Source organism: Falco peregrinus, chromosome 18 (assembly GCF_023634155.1).
Source record: "Falco peregrinus isolate bFalPer1 chromosome 18, bFalPer1.pri, whole genome shotgun sequence".
Classification (NCBI taxonomy): Eukaryota; Metazoa; Chordata; class Aves; order Falconiformes; family Falconidae; genus Falco; species Falco peregrinus.
The window spans coordinates 2024536-2041143 of record NC_073738.1 but is presented as its reverse complement, the minus strand read 5'-3'; the positions used below and the strand labels follow the sequence as shown (position 1 = coordinate 2041143).

The 16608-nt window shown below is 54.5% G+C and overlaps 1 protein-coding gene across 1 annotated transcript; it reads left to right on the top strand.

Annotated features, from left to right (window-relative positions):
• Positions 1-13021: 13021 nt before the first annotated feature.
• On the top strand, positions 13022-15336 carry LOC101923232 (SKI/DACH domain-containing protein 1-like). The gene is given in 10 exon segments (XM_055790101.1): positions 13022-13586; positions 13589-13773; positions 13776-14012; positions 14014-14265; positions 14267-14464; positions 14466-14486; positions 14488-14739; positions 14741-15112; positions 15114-15284; positions 15286-15336. Coding segments are annotated over 10 exon segments (2229 nt in total). The 5' UTR covers positions 13022-13096.
• Positions 15337-16608: the final 1272 nt, after the last annotated feature.

Genomic DNA, 16608 nt, shown 5'->3' with positions numbered 1-16608 from the left:
CAAAGGAAGCAACTGTTTCCTTCACTGATACTTTTGGTGATTTATCATCGACTCTGCCAATCTGCCTCGTTATTCGGGTCATCCTATTAATCATGTGCCTATTTAGTGACTTACGGAATGGGTTAGATCTTGCACACTCTATTAGTCATCAGAAATTTTGAGGCTGTAACCTGTTAGACAGTCACTGGTGAGTCATAGCTTATCCCTTGGAAAATAAAAGGTGGCCAAATTCTGACAGCCTTGAGGCTTACCTCCAAAGTAATGTGTAAAGTCACCCGCACCACTTCTGCACAATGCTTCCCGACGAGAGTGAAAGGATCAAAATTAGGCTGATGTTCTCAGCCTAATTAATGAGTAATATTTGAAATAAATCAGCTTAGCCCTGATTCATATCTATCTATCTTGATGCTCAAATATTTTTGCCCTTAACTTTAGAGACACAGGAACGGGAATGATTTCCAAACCAGTCAAAAATGGGTGCATAAAGCTCTGTGAGGGTGAGGCCATCACAGGGTACGTTGGAACAAGTCTGTAGGTGGCTGGTGCTGTGCTGGCTGGACTGTGCTGAGGAATTTCACAGGTGCAAAACCTATTCAGGTGCACTAAATCCAGCTTTAATTAAGACTTGTATTAATTTAATTCCACCTAGTTAATTGCTAAATTAAAATAATCTTTCAGAAGCGTGGTATAAAGTAGTAGTGGGTCTACATGAGAGCTTTGCACAAACCCAGGAGTATATTTAGAGTAATTTCCTAATATAGACAAACCCACTCTGTTCTCTTTCTTTCTTTCGCTCGGTTTTGGCACGTTGACAGTGGGCTTACAAAAATAGTGAGAAGACCTGAAATTGAAAATGAGACTCACTGAACAGAACTGTGTCACTTAGGGAGGCAGAAAGACTTGGGCTAACGTGACTCTCTAAGCGTCAGCTCTGACGTGGCAGGTTTGAGCGATGCTTTTTCCTCCAGGCCCCTTTCTGCGGGGGGAATTGTGGTGGCGGGGTGAGTGCGTTGTCCCCTGCATGGCTTCAACACCCTCTGCCCAGCTGAGCGGCTGTGTTTCCAGGTCCCTGCCCTGAATTTTGCTGCCCACTTCAGTCATATCATCTCCCAAGGATCTGTGTAAAGTCCGGCTGTTGCTGTGCACCCTGGGATGCAGGAGATAACAACACACCTGTGCGTGGAGCATGAGGGAAAAGGGATTTTCTGTTGCTCTCTCCCTTGCCAGGAGTTTTCCTGCCGGGCAGCTTTGCCACTGAAGCCCGTGGAGGAGAACCCCGCCCCGGCAGGGGGGTCTGTGCCAGCCCGCGGGGTCCCAAGGGTCTGAGGCTGGCGGGCGGTGATGCTCAGGGCTGGGGGGGGGGGGGGGGGGGGGGGGGGATGCTCGGGAGATGCCCAGGGGGGGATCACGGCGTTGCGGGGTGGGTGCAAGCAGCGGCACCGGGCCGGGGTGCCCGGCTGCTCGTGGGAAGGCAGCCGGGGACCTCTGCTGGGCGAAGCCTAAAAATACCCTTTTTTCCCCCAAACGCGTGCCCTGCGGCCGGGCTGGCGGGGGGAGACCTCCGGGGGGCGCCCGCATCCCGCCTTTCTCCGCCGGGCCGGGCGCCCCCCACCCACCTAGGCTGCCCCCGGGGAGGGTGGGGGGCTGAGCCCTGGGCCGGGCGACCCCCAGCCCGGAAACCCGCATCGTCCGGGGGGAACGGGCAGGGACGGGGACCAGCCCCGGGCAGGCTCTGGACCGAGCGGGGGGGCTCAGGGCTGGGGGCCGCTGTGTCGGGGGGGGGGTGTGAAACCGCTGGGAAATGGGAATGACTGGAAGGGGCTGAGCTGTTCCTCAGCTGTGTGTCCTGCCAACCATCCTGCCAACCATCCTGCCAGCCATCCTGCCAGCCATCCTGCCAGCCATCCTGCCAGCCATCCGCCGCTCGGGTCCCCTGCCCGTCCGATCCCCCCGCCCCATCCCGGTCTCCCTCCATCCCGGCAGCCGGAGCTGAGCGGAGCTTCCCCTGGGGGTCTCCGGGTTTAGGAGAGAAAACCCGCCCCGGGACCTCGCTCTGCCTCAGGGGGCGGCTCGGAGCTGAGGCTCCCTGGGGTCCTTCCACCCCAAATCCCCCGGGAAGAGAGGGGCAGGGGTCCCCCGGAGTGCCCGGCTGCCGGAGCCCGGCAGCGGCGTGGGAAGAACCCGCCGGCACCGCATCCTCCCACCTCAAAGCCCCCCCAGCCTCCCACCCCCGGGAGCGGGGGCAGCCGCGGGCACAGACCCTCCCCAGGACAGGGACAGCCCAGGGGCTCCTCTGATTATTTATTGGGGCAATTAAAAAAGCATCGCCGGAGGCAAAGGCGAAAACTGCCAGCGGGGCTGAGCTCGGGAGCCGGTGCCGGGACGTGCGAGCGTGGGACGGGGCTGGGGAGGGGGGTGGCCCGGGGGTGGGGGGTGACAGGGGGGCGCTGGGACGAAGGGATGGAGCCAGGGGAAGGGGACCGCCGCTGTCACCCCTTTTTCACGCCCAGCTCTGGAGGGCAGGAGGGGGCTGCGGCACCCAGAGCTCGGCGGCTGGTACCCTCCTGCCACGGTGTTTGGAGCAACCGGGGGGCGAGGGGGGGGGGCGCGTTTTAAGGGGTCCCTTCTGACCAGCACCAAAGGGAAAATTCAGTGCAAGGAGGCGGAATAGCCGGGGCGAGCAGAGCCGGATCCTGGGATGCCGCAGCCACAGCAGCACCCCCGGTCGCCGGCCCCCCCCAGGCTGAAGCCGGGCAGCCACCCCCACACACACCCCCGGCAGCCGGCCCCCCCGCTGTCAGCCCCCGCCGCGGTACCCACCGGCCCCACCGCTGACCTGCGCATCCGCGCGGCTCGAGAGCGATCGCCGCTCACCCCGGCCGGTGCAGCCACCTCCCCCGGTGCCCGCTGTGCCCCCCCCAGGCCCGGTGCCCGTCCCCCCTGCCGGTATCCGTTCCCTCGATTTTCAGATGACAACCTGCGAGCGGCCCCGAAGGCATCTCTTTGTCTCATCTTTATCTGGGGATGAGAGACCCCCCGGGGCCCCCGAAGCGCTGGGGGCCGCAGGGGCTGCCTGGGGGGGGGACGGCGGGGGGGGGGGGGACGACGGGACGTGGACGGGACACAGGGACAGCCACCGGCTCTGCTGTCCCTTCCCCGCGGAGCGGGACATTTCTGCCAGGCGCTTCCTCGAAAGTGGAACTGAAGCTGAAATGTTCATTTTGGAGTGAAATGCCAAATATTTTCTCCCGTTTCCCAGCTCGGTGCCTTCCTCCCTTTAGGTCTCAGCGTCTCCCAAACCAAGAACCATTTGGCAGCTGGGACATACCATGGTGTTAAAAAAATAATAAGAAAAATGAAATCGAGACAAACAGATGCAACCTGCTCCCCTGCACGTGGAGCGAGGTGCGGAAAGTACTTGGGAACAACTCGCAGCCCTTCAGTGACTTTTCTCATCACAAATTCCAGGGTTTAATCCAGCTCGGTGGCAGGTAAAGCAGCTCCTACCGGGGTCGTGCTGGGCATGGAGACCCCACACCTCTGCCCCTGTGTGCACAGACCATGCCATGCCCCAGGACATGCAAGGACACACAGCCACCTCCGCACGGCTCCTTGTCCCCCTTGAGCGTTTGATGCACCCATGTAGCCCTGTATCCCAGGGTTTGTGAAAATCACTCCCCTAACCCAAGATTTTAATCAAAATTCAGACTATTTAAACACGCACACAGGGTATAACCACCCCTCGAACTGCTATTTCTTGCCTTGAGGTGCACGGGCCCGTGACAAGGAATTGCAAGAGCTTTTTCTCAGTGGATTGGCAGAGCTCTGGGGTGTTATCCCCCGCAGCCACCGCCGGGGAGGTGTTTGGGATGTGCACATAAATGTACATTTTCTGTGTGCAGCAGAACAAACATCTCGGCCGGGTCTTGCCGAAACCCTGGCAAAAAAACCTGGGGATCTGCCCGTACGGCATGAGATTTTATTATTATTGTTGCTGTTGCCAGAAACCAGCAAACTTTACAATCCAGATGTTTTGAGAGTGTCAGAACAACTTGCTGCTGCTGCTGCTGTTGTTTTTTATGGTGAAATCAAAAGCAATCGCCGTGGTTTATAATCTGAGAGCATCCAGCCTTGCAAAGAATGCAGGTTACTCTTTGCTTTATACCTATCTAACCCAGATGCTCCGGGTATCTCCCACTGTTGACAGCCGTTTTCTTCAAAGGCTTGTCTTCAGCTATCCATCAATTAGGATAAAAAATGAGCTCTCATTCTCCTGCATTTGTTTTGGGAAGAGGGAAATTATTTAAACAACTGTATCTCCATTAAATGAGGGGAGTGAGGGTAGGGAGCAGATCTCCTTACTTTCTGAAATGAAGCGAAGTGCTGTTTCACAAAACATACCCTTTCTGGGCCACATACCATCTCTCACCTCTCACCAATAATTATTAGCTCGCCCACCACCTCTGTACAGTAAGGAAGCAGAGGAGCTGCGTTTCAGGCGTAGGAGGAGATGCCTTTCCCCTTCCTTTCCTCACTTAGCGGGTAAAAAAGACCGAAGGGGAATATTAATGCTGATAGCCACGCTAACCCTTTTTTTATTTCATTCGTCCCTGCTGATTACCTTCTTGAAGGCCTTGCTTCCTCTCATTGTACGAGCACCAGACCTCGGCACAAAACCAGGGTCCAGCTTCCCATGGCAGCAGCAGGCAGCCCCCCGCACGCAGGGATGCTCCTAGGGAGGGAAGAGAAAACAGCCAAGGCGGAGCAGGCCTTTCCGCTGGCTTTCCTTATTTTTCTCCGGCTTTCCCTATTTTCCTCCCTTCAGGATGTTGCCACTTCAAATGAGCAACTTGGAATTGAGCAAATTCGGTTACTTTTTGCAATCGAGCTGTACTTACTGAGTATCACCCAGGCAGCCAGGGAACTCGGCAGAGCGAGTGTCAGCCTTTCCCCTTTTATTGTCGCCAATTAGGCATGTGTTGGTCTAAAAAGGGCTTCAAGGCTTCCAGCAACCCCCATCCAGGAGGTAGCCAGGATCCTTTCGGCCATGTCCCTTTAAACAGCCCCTTGGCCTTTTTTATTTACGATAAACACATTTTTGTTAATGAAACCCTCGCCCACTTTGCAATCTCCCCCTCCCCTCCCCAAAGCCCATAAAGCTCCAACTTTGCATATCTGAGCCCTGTTCTGTTGGGCTGGGTCCTTCGGGGGGTCCCAGGGTCAGGCTGGGGGCAGCAGGGTCATTGTATAGCCATCATGGGTCAATAAGCAACTGGTCAGGCTCTCAATCCACATCAGGCCTTGAAGAGGACTGGGAAATGGGAGAATCCATTCATAATAATAATAAACTTGTCAATCAATAACAGGCAGGAGAAATACTTTGTAAAAGGTAAAAAAAAAAAAAAAAAAAGCAGCATTTTTTTTTCCTTTTAAAGTTTGACAACATAAAAGTTTACACAGTTTAAAAATGCTCCAAGGGTATTTGTCTGTCACGGAGGAACTTTAAATCATACTTGCTTTAAATATAACACTTAAAAGTTAAGGAATAAGTGTTGTAGGTATGAATGCAATTTAAATAAGAATTGATAAATGTTTCCCAAAGAATATAAAATGCTCTTTGAGGGAAAAGGCAATATCCAAGACCATTCTCTGTCTTATAAAAAGGCTGAAAGATTGCGGCTTTCTTGCATTGCCTTTAATTTCTCCTGATACCAGCGCTTATTGAACAGCAAGAAAGAGTTTTGGTTTAAGCTTATCTTAGCAACAAAAATATTCTCCAGCATTCTTTTAATTCTAAACCGAACTAGCGAGCAAAATCCTGTGTTAGTAGTAAATCAATGGGTTAGACATAATAAAAGACTTTCCCCTGGTTTAGCTGGGGTAGATTTTAAGAGGGGAAATAAACCACCACAAATTAAGATTTCTTCAGATGAAATTTGTTAAAGAGAAAATGTTCTGAGCTTATCACTTATCGATCTGCAATTTTTTTTTTATTGGTAGTTGTTCCCGTATAAAAGGAGTAAGAGCCTGGATTAAGCAAGAAGAGGAAAAACAACCAAATCACAATGTAATATGGGAAACATCAAAAGGCGACAGAAGAATAATGCAAATTCTCTGCTGGCTTTAAGACTGAGGCATGAAATCTTCCATCTACAAAGTCGTTTTTCCTCTTTGTTGGAAGTCTGTTGTTTTTTGGGGTTTTGTTTTAAAGACGTACGCTTCTCTCAGTCACCACAAAAATAATCTTTTCAATAATCGGGTGGAAAATAGGCTCGTTTGAAGACCTCAGGAAAATGGAGGTTCTCCCCTTCCAGCCTCCCATCGCATCCCTCAAAGTTGCCGGCTTTACCAGGACACTCCTCCAAGCCTCTTCGCCAGGATTTCTCCAGGAGAAGAAACCCTCTTGGAAATATTTAGCTCTATTTGCTTAGGAAAACAAACAAACATTTTATTTTTTTTCCCCAATCGGCAGTGTTTATGACTGTATAATTTCCTTCAGCTGCTCTCTAGAAAGTGTGGTTTCTTTGTTAGAGGATGGTGAAAGGCTGTTTATTAAGAAAGAGAGAATAAAGCAGAAAGTTTGAATGAGGGACCTTTGCAGGGGTTGAAGGCAGTGGAAGGATGGGTGCGTGTTTCATGCCCTGAGCTGGGACCCTCCTCCCACACCAGTAAAACCCCGCAAAGGAGCTCCAGAGCAAGCACAGCTCAGCTGCAGAAAGAAATACCCGCTCATCCTCCATCCTTTCGGGATCTGCTCCCTCGGACCTGCCCTGACTTTGCTTTAAATCCCTGGGGTTTACCCCAAGCAAGGCTCGAAACGCTTTAAGTGTGCTCTGAGCAGCACCATTTGGTCTGATGCAATCTATTGCTCTTCCTAGGCCTCTGTGGCAGCTTAAACCCTGCAGTTTTCATCAGATTGCACATTTTCCGTTTTTTTTGGGTTTGTTGGTTTGTTCTTTTCAGTGGTTCTTTCCCCCCAACCCCATGTTGTTTTACAGGGAACCACAGCAGCCGCAGGCATGGCCCCAACCTATTTGCAAACTAAACCCACTTATCTGCCTTTGTACTTTGAAACAAAAGAGGGGGGCAGCGGGATTTGCATCTTTATAAATTGTCACTAAATACCGCTGTGGTTTGCACCCGAGTAGTACCTGAATCAAAAAATCCAAAAAGAACCAAATAACTATTAATAACGGCCTGTGCATCCCAGCACAGATTCACTCCAAATTACCCCAACCCCGGGCATGCACATACACAGCTCCACCCTGCTTCCCAGCCACTGGTTTTCCAGAAGCTGCTTATAAATATGAAAAATAATAAATAGATACATTCAAAAATAATTTTAGGACTAGTAGCATTTATTGAAATATTACTAATTAGTGATGCACTGTGCCCGAAGTTTAGATTGAGAGCGGAGAGACATTTTCCAGTGGTTTCATTGAATATTATCCACAGATTGCTCATGGAGAAGAAAGGAGGGAAATCCTGGAAAATAAGACAGAAATCCTGGGAAATAAGAGAGAAATCCTGGAAAATAAGGAAGAAATCCTGAAAAATAACCCTATCCCATGTGAATGATGGGGAATATCTCTGGTTTTGAGCACGTTTTCTCAGCCCCTGGCTGCTGGCAGTGGAAAGGTGGGTCAGGGGGCAGTTACAAAGCCACCCACCACCCCAAAGTGAAAAAAGTATTTTTTTTTCCACTGGGCTGGCTCTGGCTTGTCCATCCATCTGTCCTGCAGGCCGGGTCGGTGGGGTTTGGGTCTGCTGCTCCGGTTCCCTGTCTGTAAAATGTACCAGAGCCATTTTAAAAGTCAGTGGACTGAGTGATTTGTAGAAATATTTTCGTGCCGGACAGCTTAAGTGCCTGTCAGGAGCGACTGCCTCTGATCAAAATATTCGGGGTTTTAACCAGTGCCTGGTGCTGGGTGGCTTTCAGCTCCCCCCAGTGCGGTGGACCGCCTGCAGCTCTTTGACAAACTAAAAAAAATTTTCAAAATTTCACTCTTTTCCTTGAAAACACCCCGTGTATCTGGAGCCAAAGGGCTTTTCCATCCCCCCTGTGGGCCTGGGTCTCCCGGTGGGAGCACTAGGCCCATTCTGCCCCAGCAAACAGTGGGAAGGTGGGAAATAGCAGCCTTTCCACACAGGTTTCCTGATGGGAATTACTGTGGGAGCATTTACTGAAGGGGGGCTGCTCTGTGGGGGCACGGCCAGGCTGCCCCTTGCTTTAGGGATCTCTGCACGGAGAGACCTCAGCATCATTTTGGCCACCTCATTGTCCAGGATTTGTTTCTCACAAGAAAAAAATCTAAATAAAACGATTCCTTGCAACCGAAATAATTCAGTTGGGTCAATATCTGAACCTTTTTTTTCATGGTAAATCTGATGCCCCCCCCCCCCCCCCCCCCGAAGTGCTGATTGCTCTGTGAATCCTCCCTGCTCACCCCCTGCCCTCGCCCCAGCTCCCACCAGCAGCATCTCTCCCGTTTTCCTGCTGGCACCTGTTTTTTCCTCATGGATACCCCCTCGCCCACTATCTGTGAGGGATCCTGAACTTGGGCAAGAGCCACCGGTGGGATTTGAGGTGTCGGAGCAAAACCAGCCCCCCCCCTCCCCCCTTCATGTACACCCCACTCAGAGGACCCCCAGCCCCTAAAGCTTCTTCCTAAATGGCTCAACCCAAAATTATTTGGATTTTTTTTTCTTTATTTTATTTTCCTCTCCCCCAAAAAAATGAGGCATCGAGAAACCAATGTGGAAATCCCACGGGAAGCCCCAGCTGGAGTCTGTGGGATCTGCTCTGCTCCCCATGGCCACGGCGGAGTTTTGCAGCGGCTCCCGCTCCATCTCCGCAGCTCCAGCAGGGAGGTGCGGATCCGACCCCGACCCGTGCAAGACAGACCCCCCATCCCGTCCCACCCGATCCCACAGACACGCGTGGATCTCCTTCCTCCTCCTGCACCCGTGGGCGCTCCCGTGCCAGGCACAAGCAGCCCCTTCGCTAGAGCTGAGCCCACTCGAGGACTGCGTGGGGGGGGTTAACCTGAGAAGTATGTGCCCCCTTCCCCCCCAACCCCCCCGGCTTTTATTTCGCTCCCAGCTGCCCTCACCCCCCTCCCTCCGCTGCCCCAGAGAGGGGAGGGAGGGAGGAAGGGGGGGTGGGGTATGTCCTGCGCTTCCAGGATCCCCTGGAAACGGGGATATCCCTATAACTGACAACTTTTATTGCTTCCTGCGGAAACAACCAGCTCTGACAGGTACGAGGGAAAAAACTCCTGGGGATGCCTCAGGGGTGAAGGGTGCAGCGGGGACCCCAGGGTTATTGTCCTCTCGCCCGGGGGGGGCTGCAAAGCGCCCCCTGCCCTGGGGAGCAGGAGCTGGGCTGAGGGGGAAATAAAGAAATATGCAAATGTACTGATATAAAGACATACAAGTACAGGAATATGCAGATATACAAATACACAGATGTACAGATACACAAATGTACAGATATACAAATACACAAATGTACAGATATACAAATACACAAATCTATAGATATACAAAGACACAAATCTACAAATACAAAAATCTACAGATATACAAATACACAAATGTATAGATATACAAATATACAAAGACACAAATCTACAAATACAAAAATCTACAGATATACAAATACACAAATATACAGAAATACAGATTACAGATCCAGCCTCTGCCAGGTCCCTCGGCTGCGCTCCTTTTCTGACACAGCATCCCTAGGGACCGGCGCAGCCCCTCTCCTCTCCCCCCCCCCACCCCGCGAGCCCCCCTGCCCCCCAGCCCTCACGTGGGACCCATGGAGCGTCCCATTCCGTTGTTATTCCCCCCCTCAGGCCTGCAGCCACCCTAACAACAAACATCCCGAGGTGTAAAGCCCCCCGGACACTAACACCCGGCTCGCCTATACATCATTGGGCAGGCGGGGGGGGGGGGCTGCGGAGACCCCCTGCCCAGCGCCCTGCCTGGCGGGGGGGGCCCTATAGCAGCAAGGGCGCCTATAGCAGAAACACAGAGCGCTTATGGTGCCACTAAAATGCATTTCTGAACCGCCACCCTGGCCGCCAGGATCCTGCCACCGAGATATATATATATATATATATATATATATATATATATATATATATATATATATTTGTAAAGTATCTGTATGTCCTGCGTCGAGCTGGCTGCGTCCGTATGGGGACGTCAAGGCACACACACGCCTATTCCATATTGAACTTTATCCATAGGGCAAAATATTGCCTATTTGTGCTCCTATTGACAGAGATTTCCTGGGAAATGACGTATCCATACATTCCCCTGTACGCGGCTGCTGAGCCCTGTTTCCTCCTGGCCGACGATCAGGGGGCTCCGGCTCCTCTCTAAAGCCCCACAAGCGATCGGGAACAGTTTATTCCGCTGCTCGAACTTATATTTTCTTTACCGGACCCCCCTACACACACCCCCTCCCCCCCCCCCCACACACACAATAAGCCCCCGCGGCTGCATCAGCCACATCGGCCGGGGCTATTCCCTGCCAGCCCCTTCCCTCCACCCCTCGCTCCCCTCCTCCAGTCTGGCACGGAGCAAAGCTCAGCCTATAGGTAAAATGGCTCTGGCTCGATGTGGAAAGCGAAATATCCAGGATCTCCCTCCGATTTAAGAAGGGAAACTCCCGGCTGGCTCGCAGGCAAGGGCTTGTAGTGGTCCCTCGCAGCGAGCCACGCCGGTAGCCACCGCAACAAGCTGTAGTAGCCACTTTCCGTCCATCGCGATGCAACACCCCCCCCCTCCCCTCTGCCCAAACAAAGAGGAATTTGGTGTTTGTGTTGGCCGCAGACCTTTACTCACAGGAAACTCTCGCCTGTGGAAAACGAGGGTGAAATGTGGTGGTTTCGTGCAGCCAGATGGAGAAAACGGGGTGTTCCCCCCCCCGCAGCAAGGCCAAGCGTGGGCGGGGGGCTGTGCGCCCATGGGTGCTGGGGAGGGGGGAACCCCGGCAGCAATCCTGCCCCCAGCAGAACCGGTGCTGGCACCGGGAGCCCCCCCTCCTGTCGGCCGGGTGATCCGGTGATCACATCAGGTGATCCCCGCTCCCGAATTCAAGGCGATGTTGGAGTTATTTTAAATTTTTTTACACGCACACTCAGGAATGCGCTTCCTCCTCCTCCTCCTCTGGGATTGTTTCTAAATCGGGATCATTTGCGGTTGATCGTACATAGAGTTTAACAAATTATTATTATCAAATTACTCAGATTTTGCCATTTGAACCACAAAAAAAAAAAAAAAAAAAAAGGCAGAGGAAGGCTAAAAGCAACTTTTTCATGTGGGAGACAGACGAAGCTTGAAAGGGAGCAGCATGCGCTGCAGGGCTGCAGCTTCCCTTCCCCCAGGAAGGTTTCCGAGGTAACTGTTTCCCCAAAATTAGCCTCCTGAGCAGGGAGTTAAAATCCCTCGGTCCAGCCTCTCTCGAAGCTCACTTCGCTCAAGTAGCTTCAGGTTTAGAAAGAAATAGAGGGGACGGGACAATGGAGCTGCGGGCTGGGTAGGGGCTTTTGGGGGCTTTTTCCTTAACACCCCCCCCCCACCCCCCCTTGGAGACAGGAATTTGCAACCCTGCTTTTGGGAAAACATCGCCTGGTCTGTAAGTCAGGAGCGAGCCACCAAATACCGAAGAAATCTCGGGACTTAAAAAGTTTGCAATAAAGTTAAGCAGCGCAAAGGCATGCAAAAGAATTTCCTTTTTTTTCCTTCTTCTTTTTTTTTTTTCTTCTTTTTTTTTTCCTTTTTTAAAAGCAAGAGTTCGGAAGGAAAAGATGAGAAGTGAATAAAGAACGTGTGTGAGTAAAAAGGAATATAAATATCTTTGCATTGCTTTTATTTGCACATATTGCCGATGTTATTGCTGATAGCGCGCTCCAGCCCGTGCTCATTCCAGATAATAAATACAGTAATTGGCAATTAATAAGCATTCCACTCCGGGTTGAAGGATGAATTGTGGCGGAGTCAATCGTTTTGAACAACTCGCTTAGAGTAATATCTTTCACGCTTTATTAAATATATACGTACACACACCCATCCCAAAGGAATCCGGGCAGATTTGGGGAGGCGCAGCAACCTCTCTTTATAAAACAACCCCTAGGAAAAAAAAAAAAAAAAGCAGCTAAACCGCGGAAACAAAGCGGAGGCACCCGCGCTACCATCACCTCGAAAATACGGCGTAATTTTAAATTTATTTATATTTAAAAGAAAAAAATATCCAGCCCAGGGCTGGCTCTATTGTGCGCGGCGGGTGTCGGGGCGGTGAAGCCGCGGGTGCGCCCGGCGCGGAATGCGCGGGGTGCGCGGGGCTGCGCGGGGTTTTGCGCGGGGTCTTGCGCGGGGGTGCGCGTGTGAGATGTTGGGGTTTGTGACATCACGGCCCCGGTGCCCAATCAGGGGGCGGCGGGACGGCGCGGTGGGGTGTTCCCCAGGATATACCGTACGCGGCGGGGCCGCGAGTGCGGAGCCCGGGGAAGGTGGAAGCCGCACGGAGCCCCGGGGCTCCCCCGCCTCCCAGACCCCCCCCCCCCCCCCCCTCCGCCACCATTTTTCCGCCCCCCCCTTTATCAGTAGCTTTGTTTGCTTAAGCATCTCAGTGGCTTCGCACAGCAAAGGGGGGGGGGGCTGTGCTTGTTGATTCTCCCCCCCACACACCCCAAGAGATTAATTATTATTTTTGAAGTAGAAGGTGGGGTGCGCGGCCGCGGGGTGGGAGCCGGCCGAGGGGAGCCTGGAGGATGCAAGATGTTTGACTTCTTTATTTTTCTTTCTTTTTTTTTTGCTGGGGAGGGGAAGACGAGGAGTCAAGCCCCGGTACAGGCGGAGGAACTGGCTGTTTGGAAGATGTTGCAAACCATTGACTGGAGCGTTTGAAAGGGAGATCGACTGCTTTGGCTTCTCCCCCCCCCCCCTTTTTTTTTTTTTCTCCCCTCCCCCTTCCCCCACCTCTCCGGAGGGGTAGGGATGTGTGTGATCAGGGAGTGGAAACAAATATGTCCTTATTTTCAATGCCCCCTTTGAAAGAGACAAAGTAAATGCTCCTTGCAAAATGTTCCTGACCTGCGAAGGGACCTTCGGAATTGTTCCAGCCACCATGGATTACAATGGGGAAGCCAGGCCCGGGGATTTTCATGCTGGCTATCAAGAAATCGAAGGGATAAACTTGGGATACTTACAGATCAATGGCACCCAGATGTTTGCTTTGGCCCAGGTTCTCAGCGACCTGTTTAAGGATATCCCCAGGACCACCATCAGCAAGAAGATGGAAACCTTAAAGATCAAGAGCCGCCGCTGCGATCTCAAAGAGCTGCGGACCCTCAAAGCCATCAACTCGGTGCCCACCCGCGCGGTGAAATGCTCGCTCATCTCCAAGGCGGACCTGGAGGCTCTCTGCACCTCCTGCAAGAGCCTCAGCCCCCGCCGGAGGAAGAGGAAGAGGAAGAGCAAGAGGAGGGAGCAGCTGCTGCTGCCGGACCCGGGGGAGCTCTTCCCCTGCCCCCGGCCCCAGCTGCTGCCGCCCTGCAGAGCCGGCGGCTGCTGCGCGCCCCGCGGCCCCCGGCCACCCCCGGCCGCCCCCCCGCCTTCCCCAAGCCGCGCTCGGCGCCGGCCGCGCTGCTGCCGCAGCCCTTCCACCGGGCCTTCCCCGCCTTCCAGAAGCCCCCCCGGGGGCGGAGGGGCTGCGGGCTGGCGGGGCGCGGGGGGGGGCTTTTCGCCGGCGTCTTGGCCCGGGTACCCCCCGCGACCTGGCGCTGCTGCATCCCGCGGCCGCGCATCCCGCCGCGCAGGCGGCCGCGCTCGCCCCGCCGGGCCGGCGCAAGCGGGGTCCCTGCTGCGCCAAGGGGCTTTTCCCGGCGGAGAAGGGGCCGGCGGCCGGCAGGAAGGGTCGCTCCGCCGGCTTCCCCGGCTCCAAGAGGCAGGGCACCTCGGCCGGCTACTCCAGCGACTCGGACTCCAGCCTGGACTTCGGGGGGGTCCAGCCCCGCCACCTCCAGCGACTCGTCGGAGGAGGAGGAGGAAGAGGAGGAGGAGGAGGAGGAGGAGGAGGAGGAGGAAGGGGACAGCTCGTGCAGCAGCGAGGAAGGCAGCTCCTCGGAGTCGGAGAGCAGCTCGCTGTGCAGCGGGGACTCGGTGCAGAGCACCCGGTACAGGCAGGCAGCTCTGCCGCGCTTCCAGCCGCAGCCCCCCCGGGAACCCCTGGGCGAGGAGCGCCCCGCCGAGCCCCCCCCCCAGCGTGGGCAAAGCCCTGCGCCCCGACCCCGACCTCCTCTTCCTCTCGCAGCAGCTCTGGGCCAGGACTTTGCGAGCATCAACTTTGGAAAGTTTGAGCCCGATTCCAGCCCTGGGCTCGGGGGCCCAGCTGGAGCTGTACGCAAAGCAGGAGGCCTCCCCTTCCTCCTCCTCCTCCTCCTCCTTCTCCCTCCTCCTCCTCCTCCTCCTCCCCCCCCTCCCTCCCCGAGCAGCACCCCTGGGGGGGATCCGCAACAAAAGGAGGGAGGCTTTGGGGACGCAGAGCCCTGCGCCAAAGGGAAGGATTTGCACAAAGATGCCTCGAACAATGGAGCCTCGTTAGGCCCCAGTGACCAGGCAGAGAGGCAAAGCGGAGCTTTACCCGGGCCAGCGCCTTCCCCAGCGCCGGCCCCGGGCTCGGCCCCGCAGCCCCCGGCGCAGGAGCTGGCGGGGGGCCTCGGCCCGGTGCCCCCCCGGGGGGCCGGGGGAGCCCCGACGGGAGCACTTTGACCGGCTGATCCGGCAATCCAAGCTGTGGTGTTACGCCAAAGGGTTCAACCTGGACGGGAAAAGTTTGCGGCACGGAGGGAGAGCGGAGCCCTGTAAAGCCGCAGAGCTCAAACCCCCCGGCTCCAAAAGAGCAGAGAGCCCCTGCACCTTGTCAAACAAAGCTTTGAAAGGCAATGGCTCGGAAAGGAATGCCAAGCGCAGACGCCTTGCCAGAGGCGCTGAGGCAGAAAGGCAGCAGAGCTCCTCCAAAGGGAGGCCACAAAAGACTCGCAGGAGGAATGCCAGCAAGGGGAACACTCCCTGCAAACGCCTCGGCAGCGCCGGGCCGCCCCCCTCCTCGGAATTCCTTCAGCCTCATGGGCAACTTCCCCTGTATTCCCTCCCTGGTCGTGGGGGAAGATGGGGACCTGTGTCCTGCCTCCTCCCTGGGGGTCAAAAACTCCTGGGTCCTCTCCAAAACCCACCCGCTGTGGAGCTGGCACCTGGGGGGCAACGCTATCCCCCGTGCCCCCCAGCCTCAAATTCCGAGGTTATAGCTTGGAGGATCCCTAAGGACAGCGCACGGCCCGGAGGAAAGGTTTACATGCAACAGATGAGAGCTGCAGGGGGGGGGCGGGAGGGAGGTTGGAGGGGGGGGCGGCCGGGCCGGGGTGCCTCGGGGGTGGGGAGCGGGGCAGAGGGTCCCGCCGTCCCGTCGAGCCCCGGCACCGCCTGAGCCGGGGGGTCCCGGGCGGGGAGGGGGCGCCGAGCGGGGGCCTGGGTGTGCGGGAGCCTTTTGGGGGGGAAGCGAGTGAGTGTGTGCACGGCTTGGGCTGGGGGAGACGTGGGGGGGTCGCCTGCTCTGGCCGGGGTGGGTGGGGGATTCCCCCCCCCCCCCCCCCCCCATGTCTGTGCCAGGGTCCAACGTTTGGTTGCGCGATGAGTTTAAGGACGAAGCTAAAACACGAGCTCAAAGACAGGGGGTGGCGGATGGACCCCCCCCTCCCCCCCCCTCCCCCGGGTTATTCCCAGCAAAGGGATTTGGGATGTCGGAGGGAAGGGGCTCCCACCTCCCCGACCGTCCTGCCTCCCCCCCTCCTCATGCCAAGAAACCCAGGAAAGAATAGATCTAATTTCTCCCTTTTCCTCCATAAATACATTGGATTAAACTCATAATAATCACACGCAGAGAGAAATAATGATGTCACGCAGCATAAACACCCCTTTTCGGTCCGAGTCAATCCCGGCGAAATTGGGAGCAGCTCTTCCAAAGAACTGTATTAATAGCAATGTCATTTTTTTTTTTTTCTGTCTACTTAAGAGACAGGATGAAAACACCAAACTTGCAAAAAAAAAAAAAAAAAAAAAAAAGACCAGGAGAAATTCTGTTTGCTAAAAGAAAGCGGGAAGCTTCGAGAGGAAGTTATTTGAAACTGCTGCACGTATATTAAAAAAAAAAAAAAGAGGGGGAAAAAAAAGAAAAAAAGTGAGTTGTTTGCTGGCTAATAACCCCCAACTCCGCTAGCCTGAAGGTAGCAGGCCTGTAAAAGCTTTACGGGCACAAGAAATAGGATCCAGGAGCATTAGCGATCGAGTACAGATGGACAATTTGATCTCTCCCGAGCTCCGGAGTGGAATGCGGGGAAGAATGCGGAGGGAATGTCTCTCTCCTCTGCAGAGGAAATCATATCCCAGTTTAACTTTTCTTGCAAACCAGTGGCTTTGTAACTGGCTCTTTTGACTATTTCTGATGTGATTTCCACCCCGCTTTGGCATCAAAGCCCGACGGGCTCTCTGAAGTCCCCTCTGTTTTGCAAACGTTGGGCAAATCAAAGCTGATGTGTG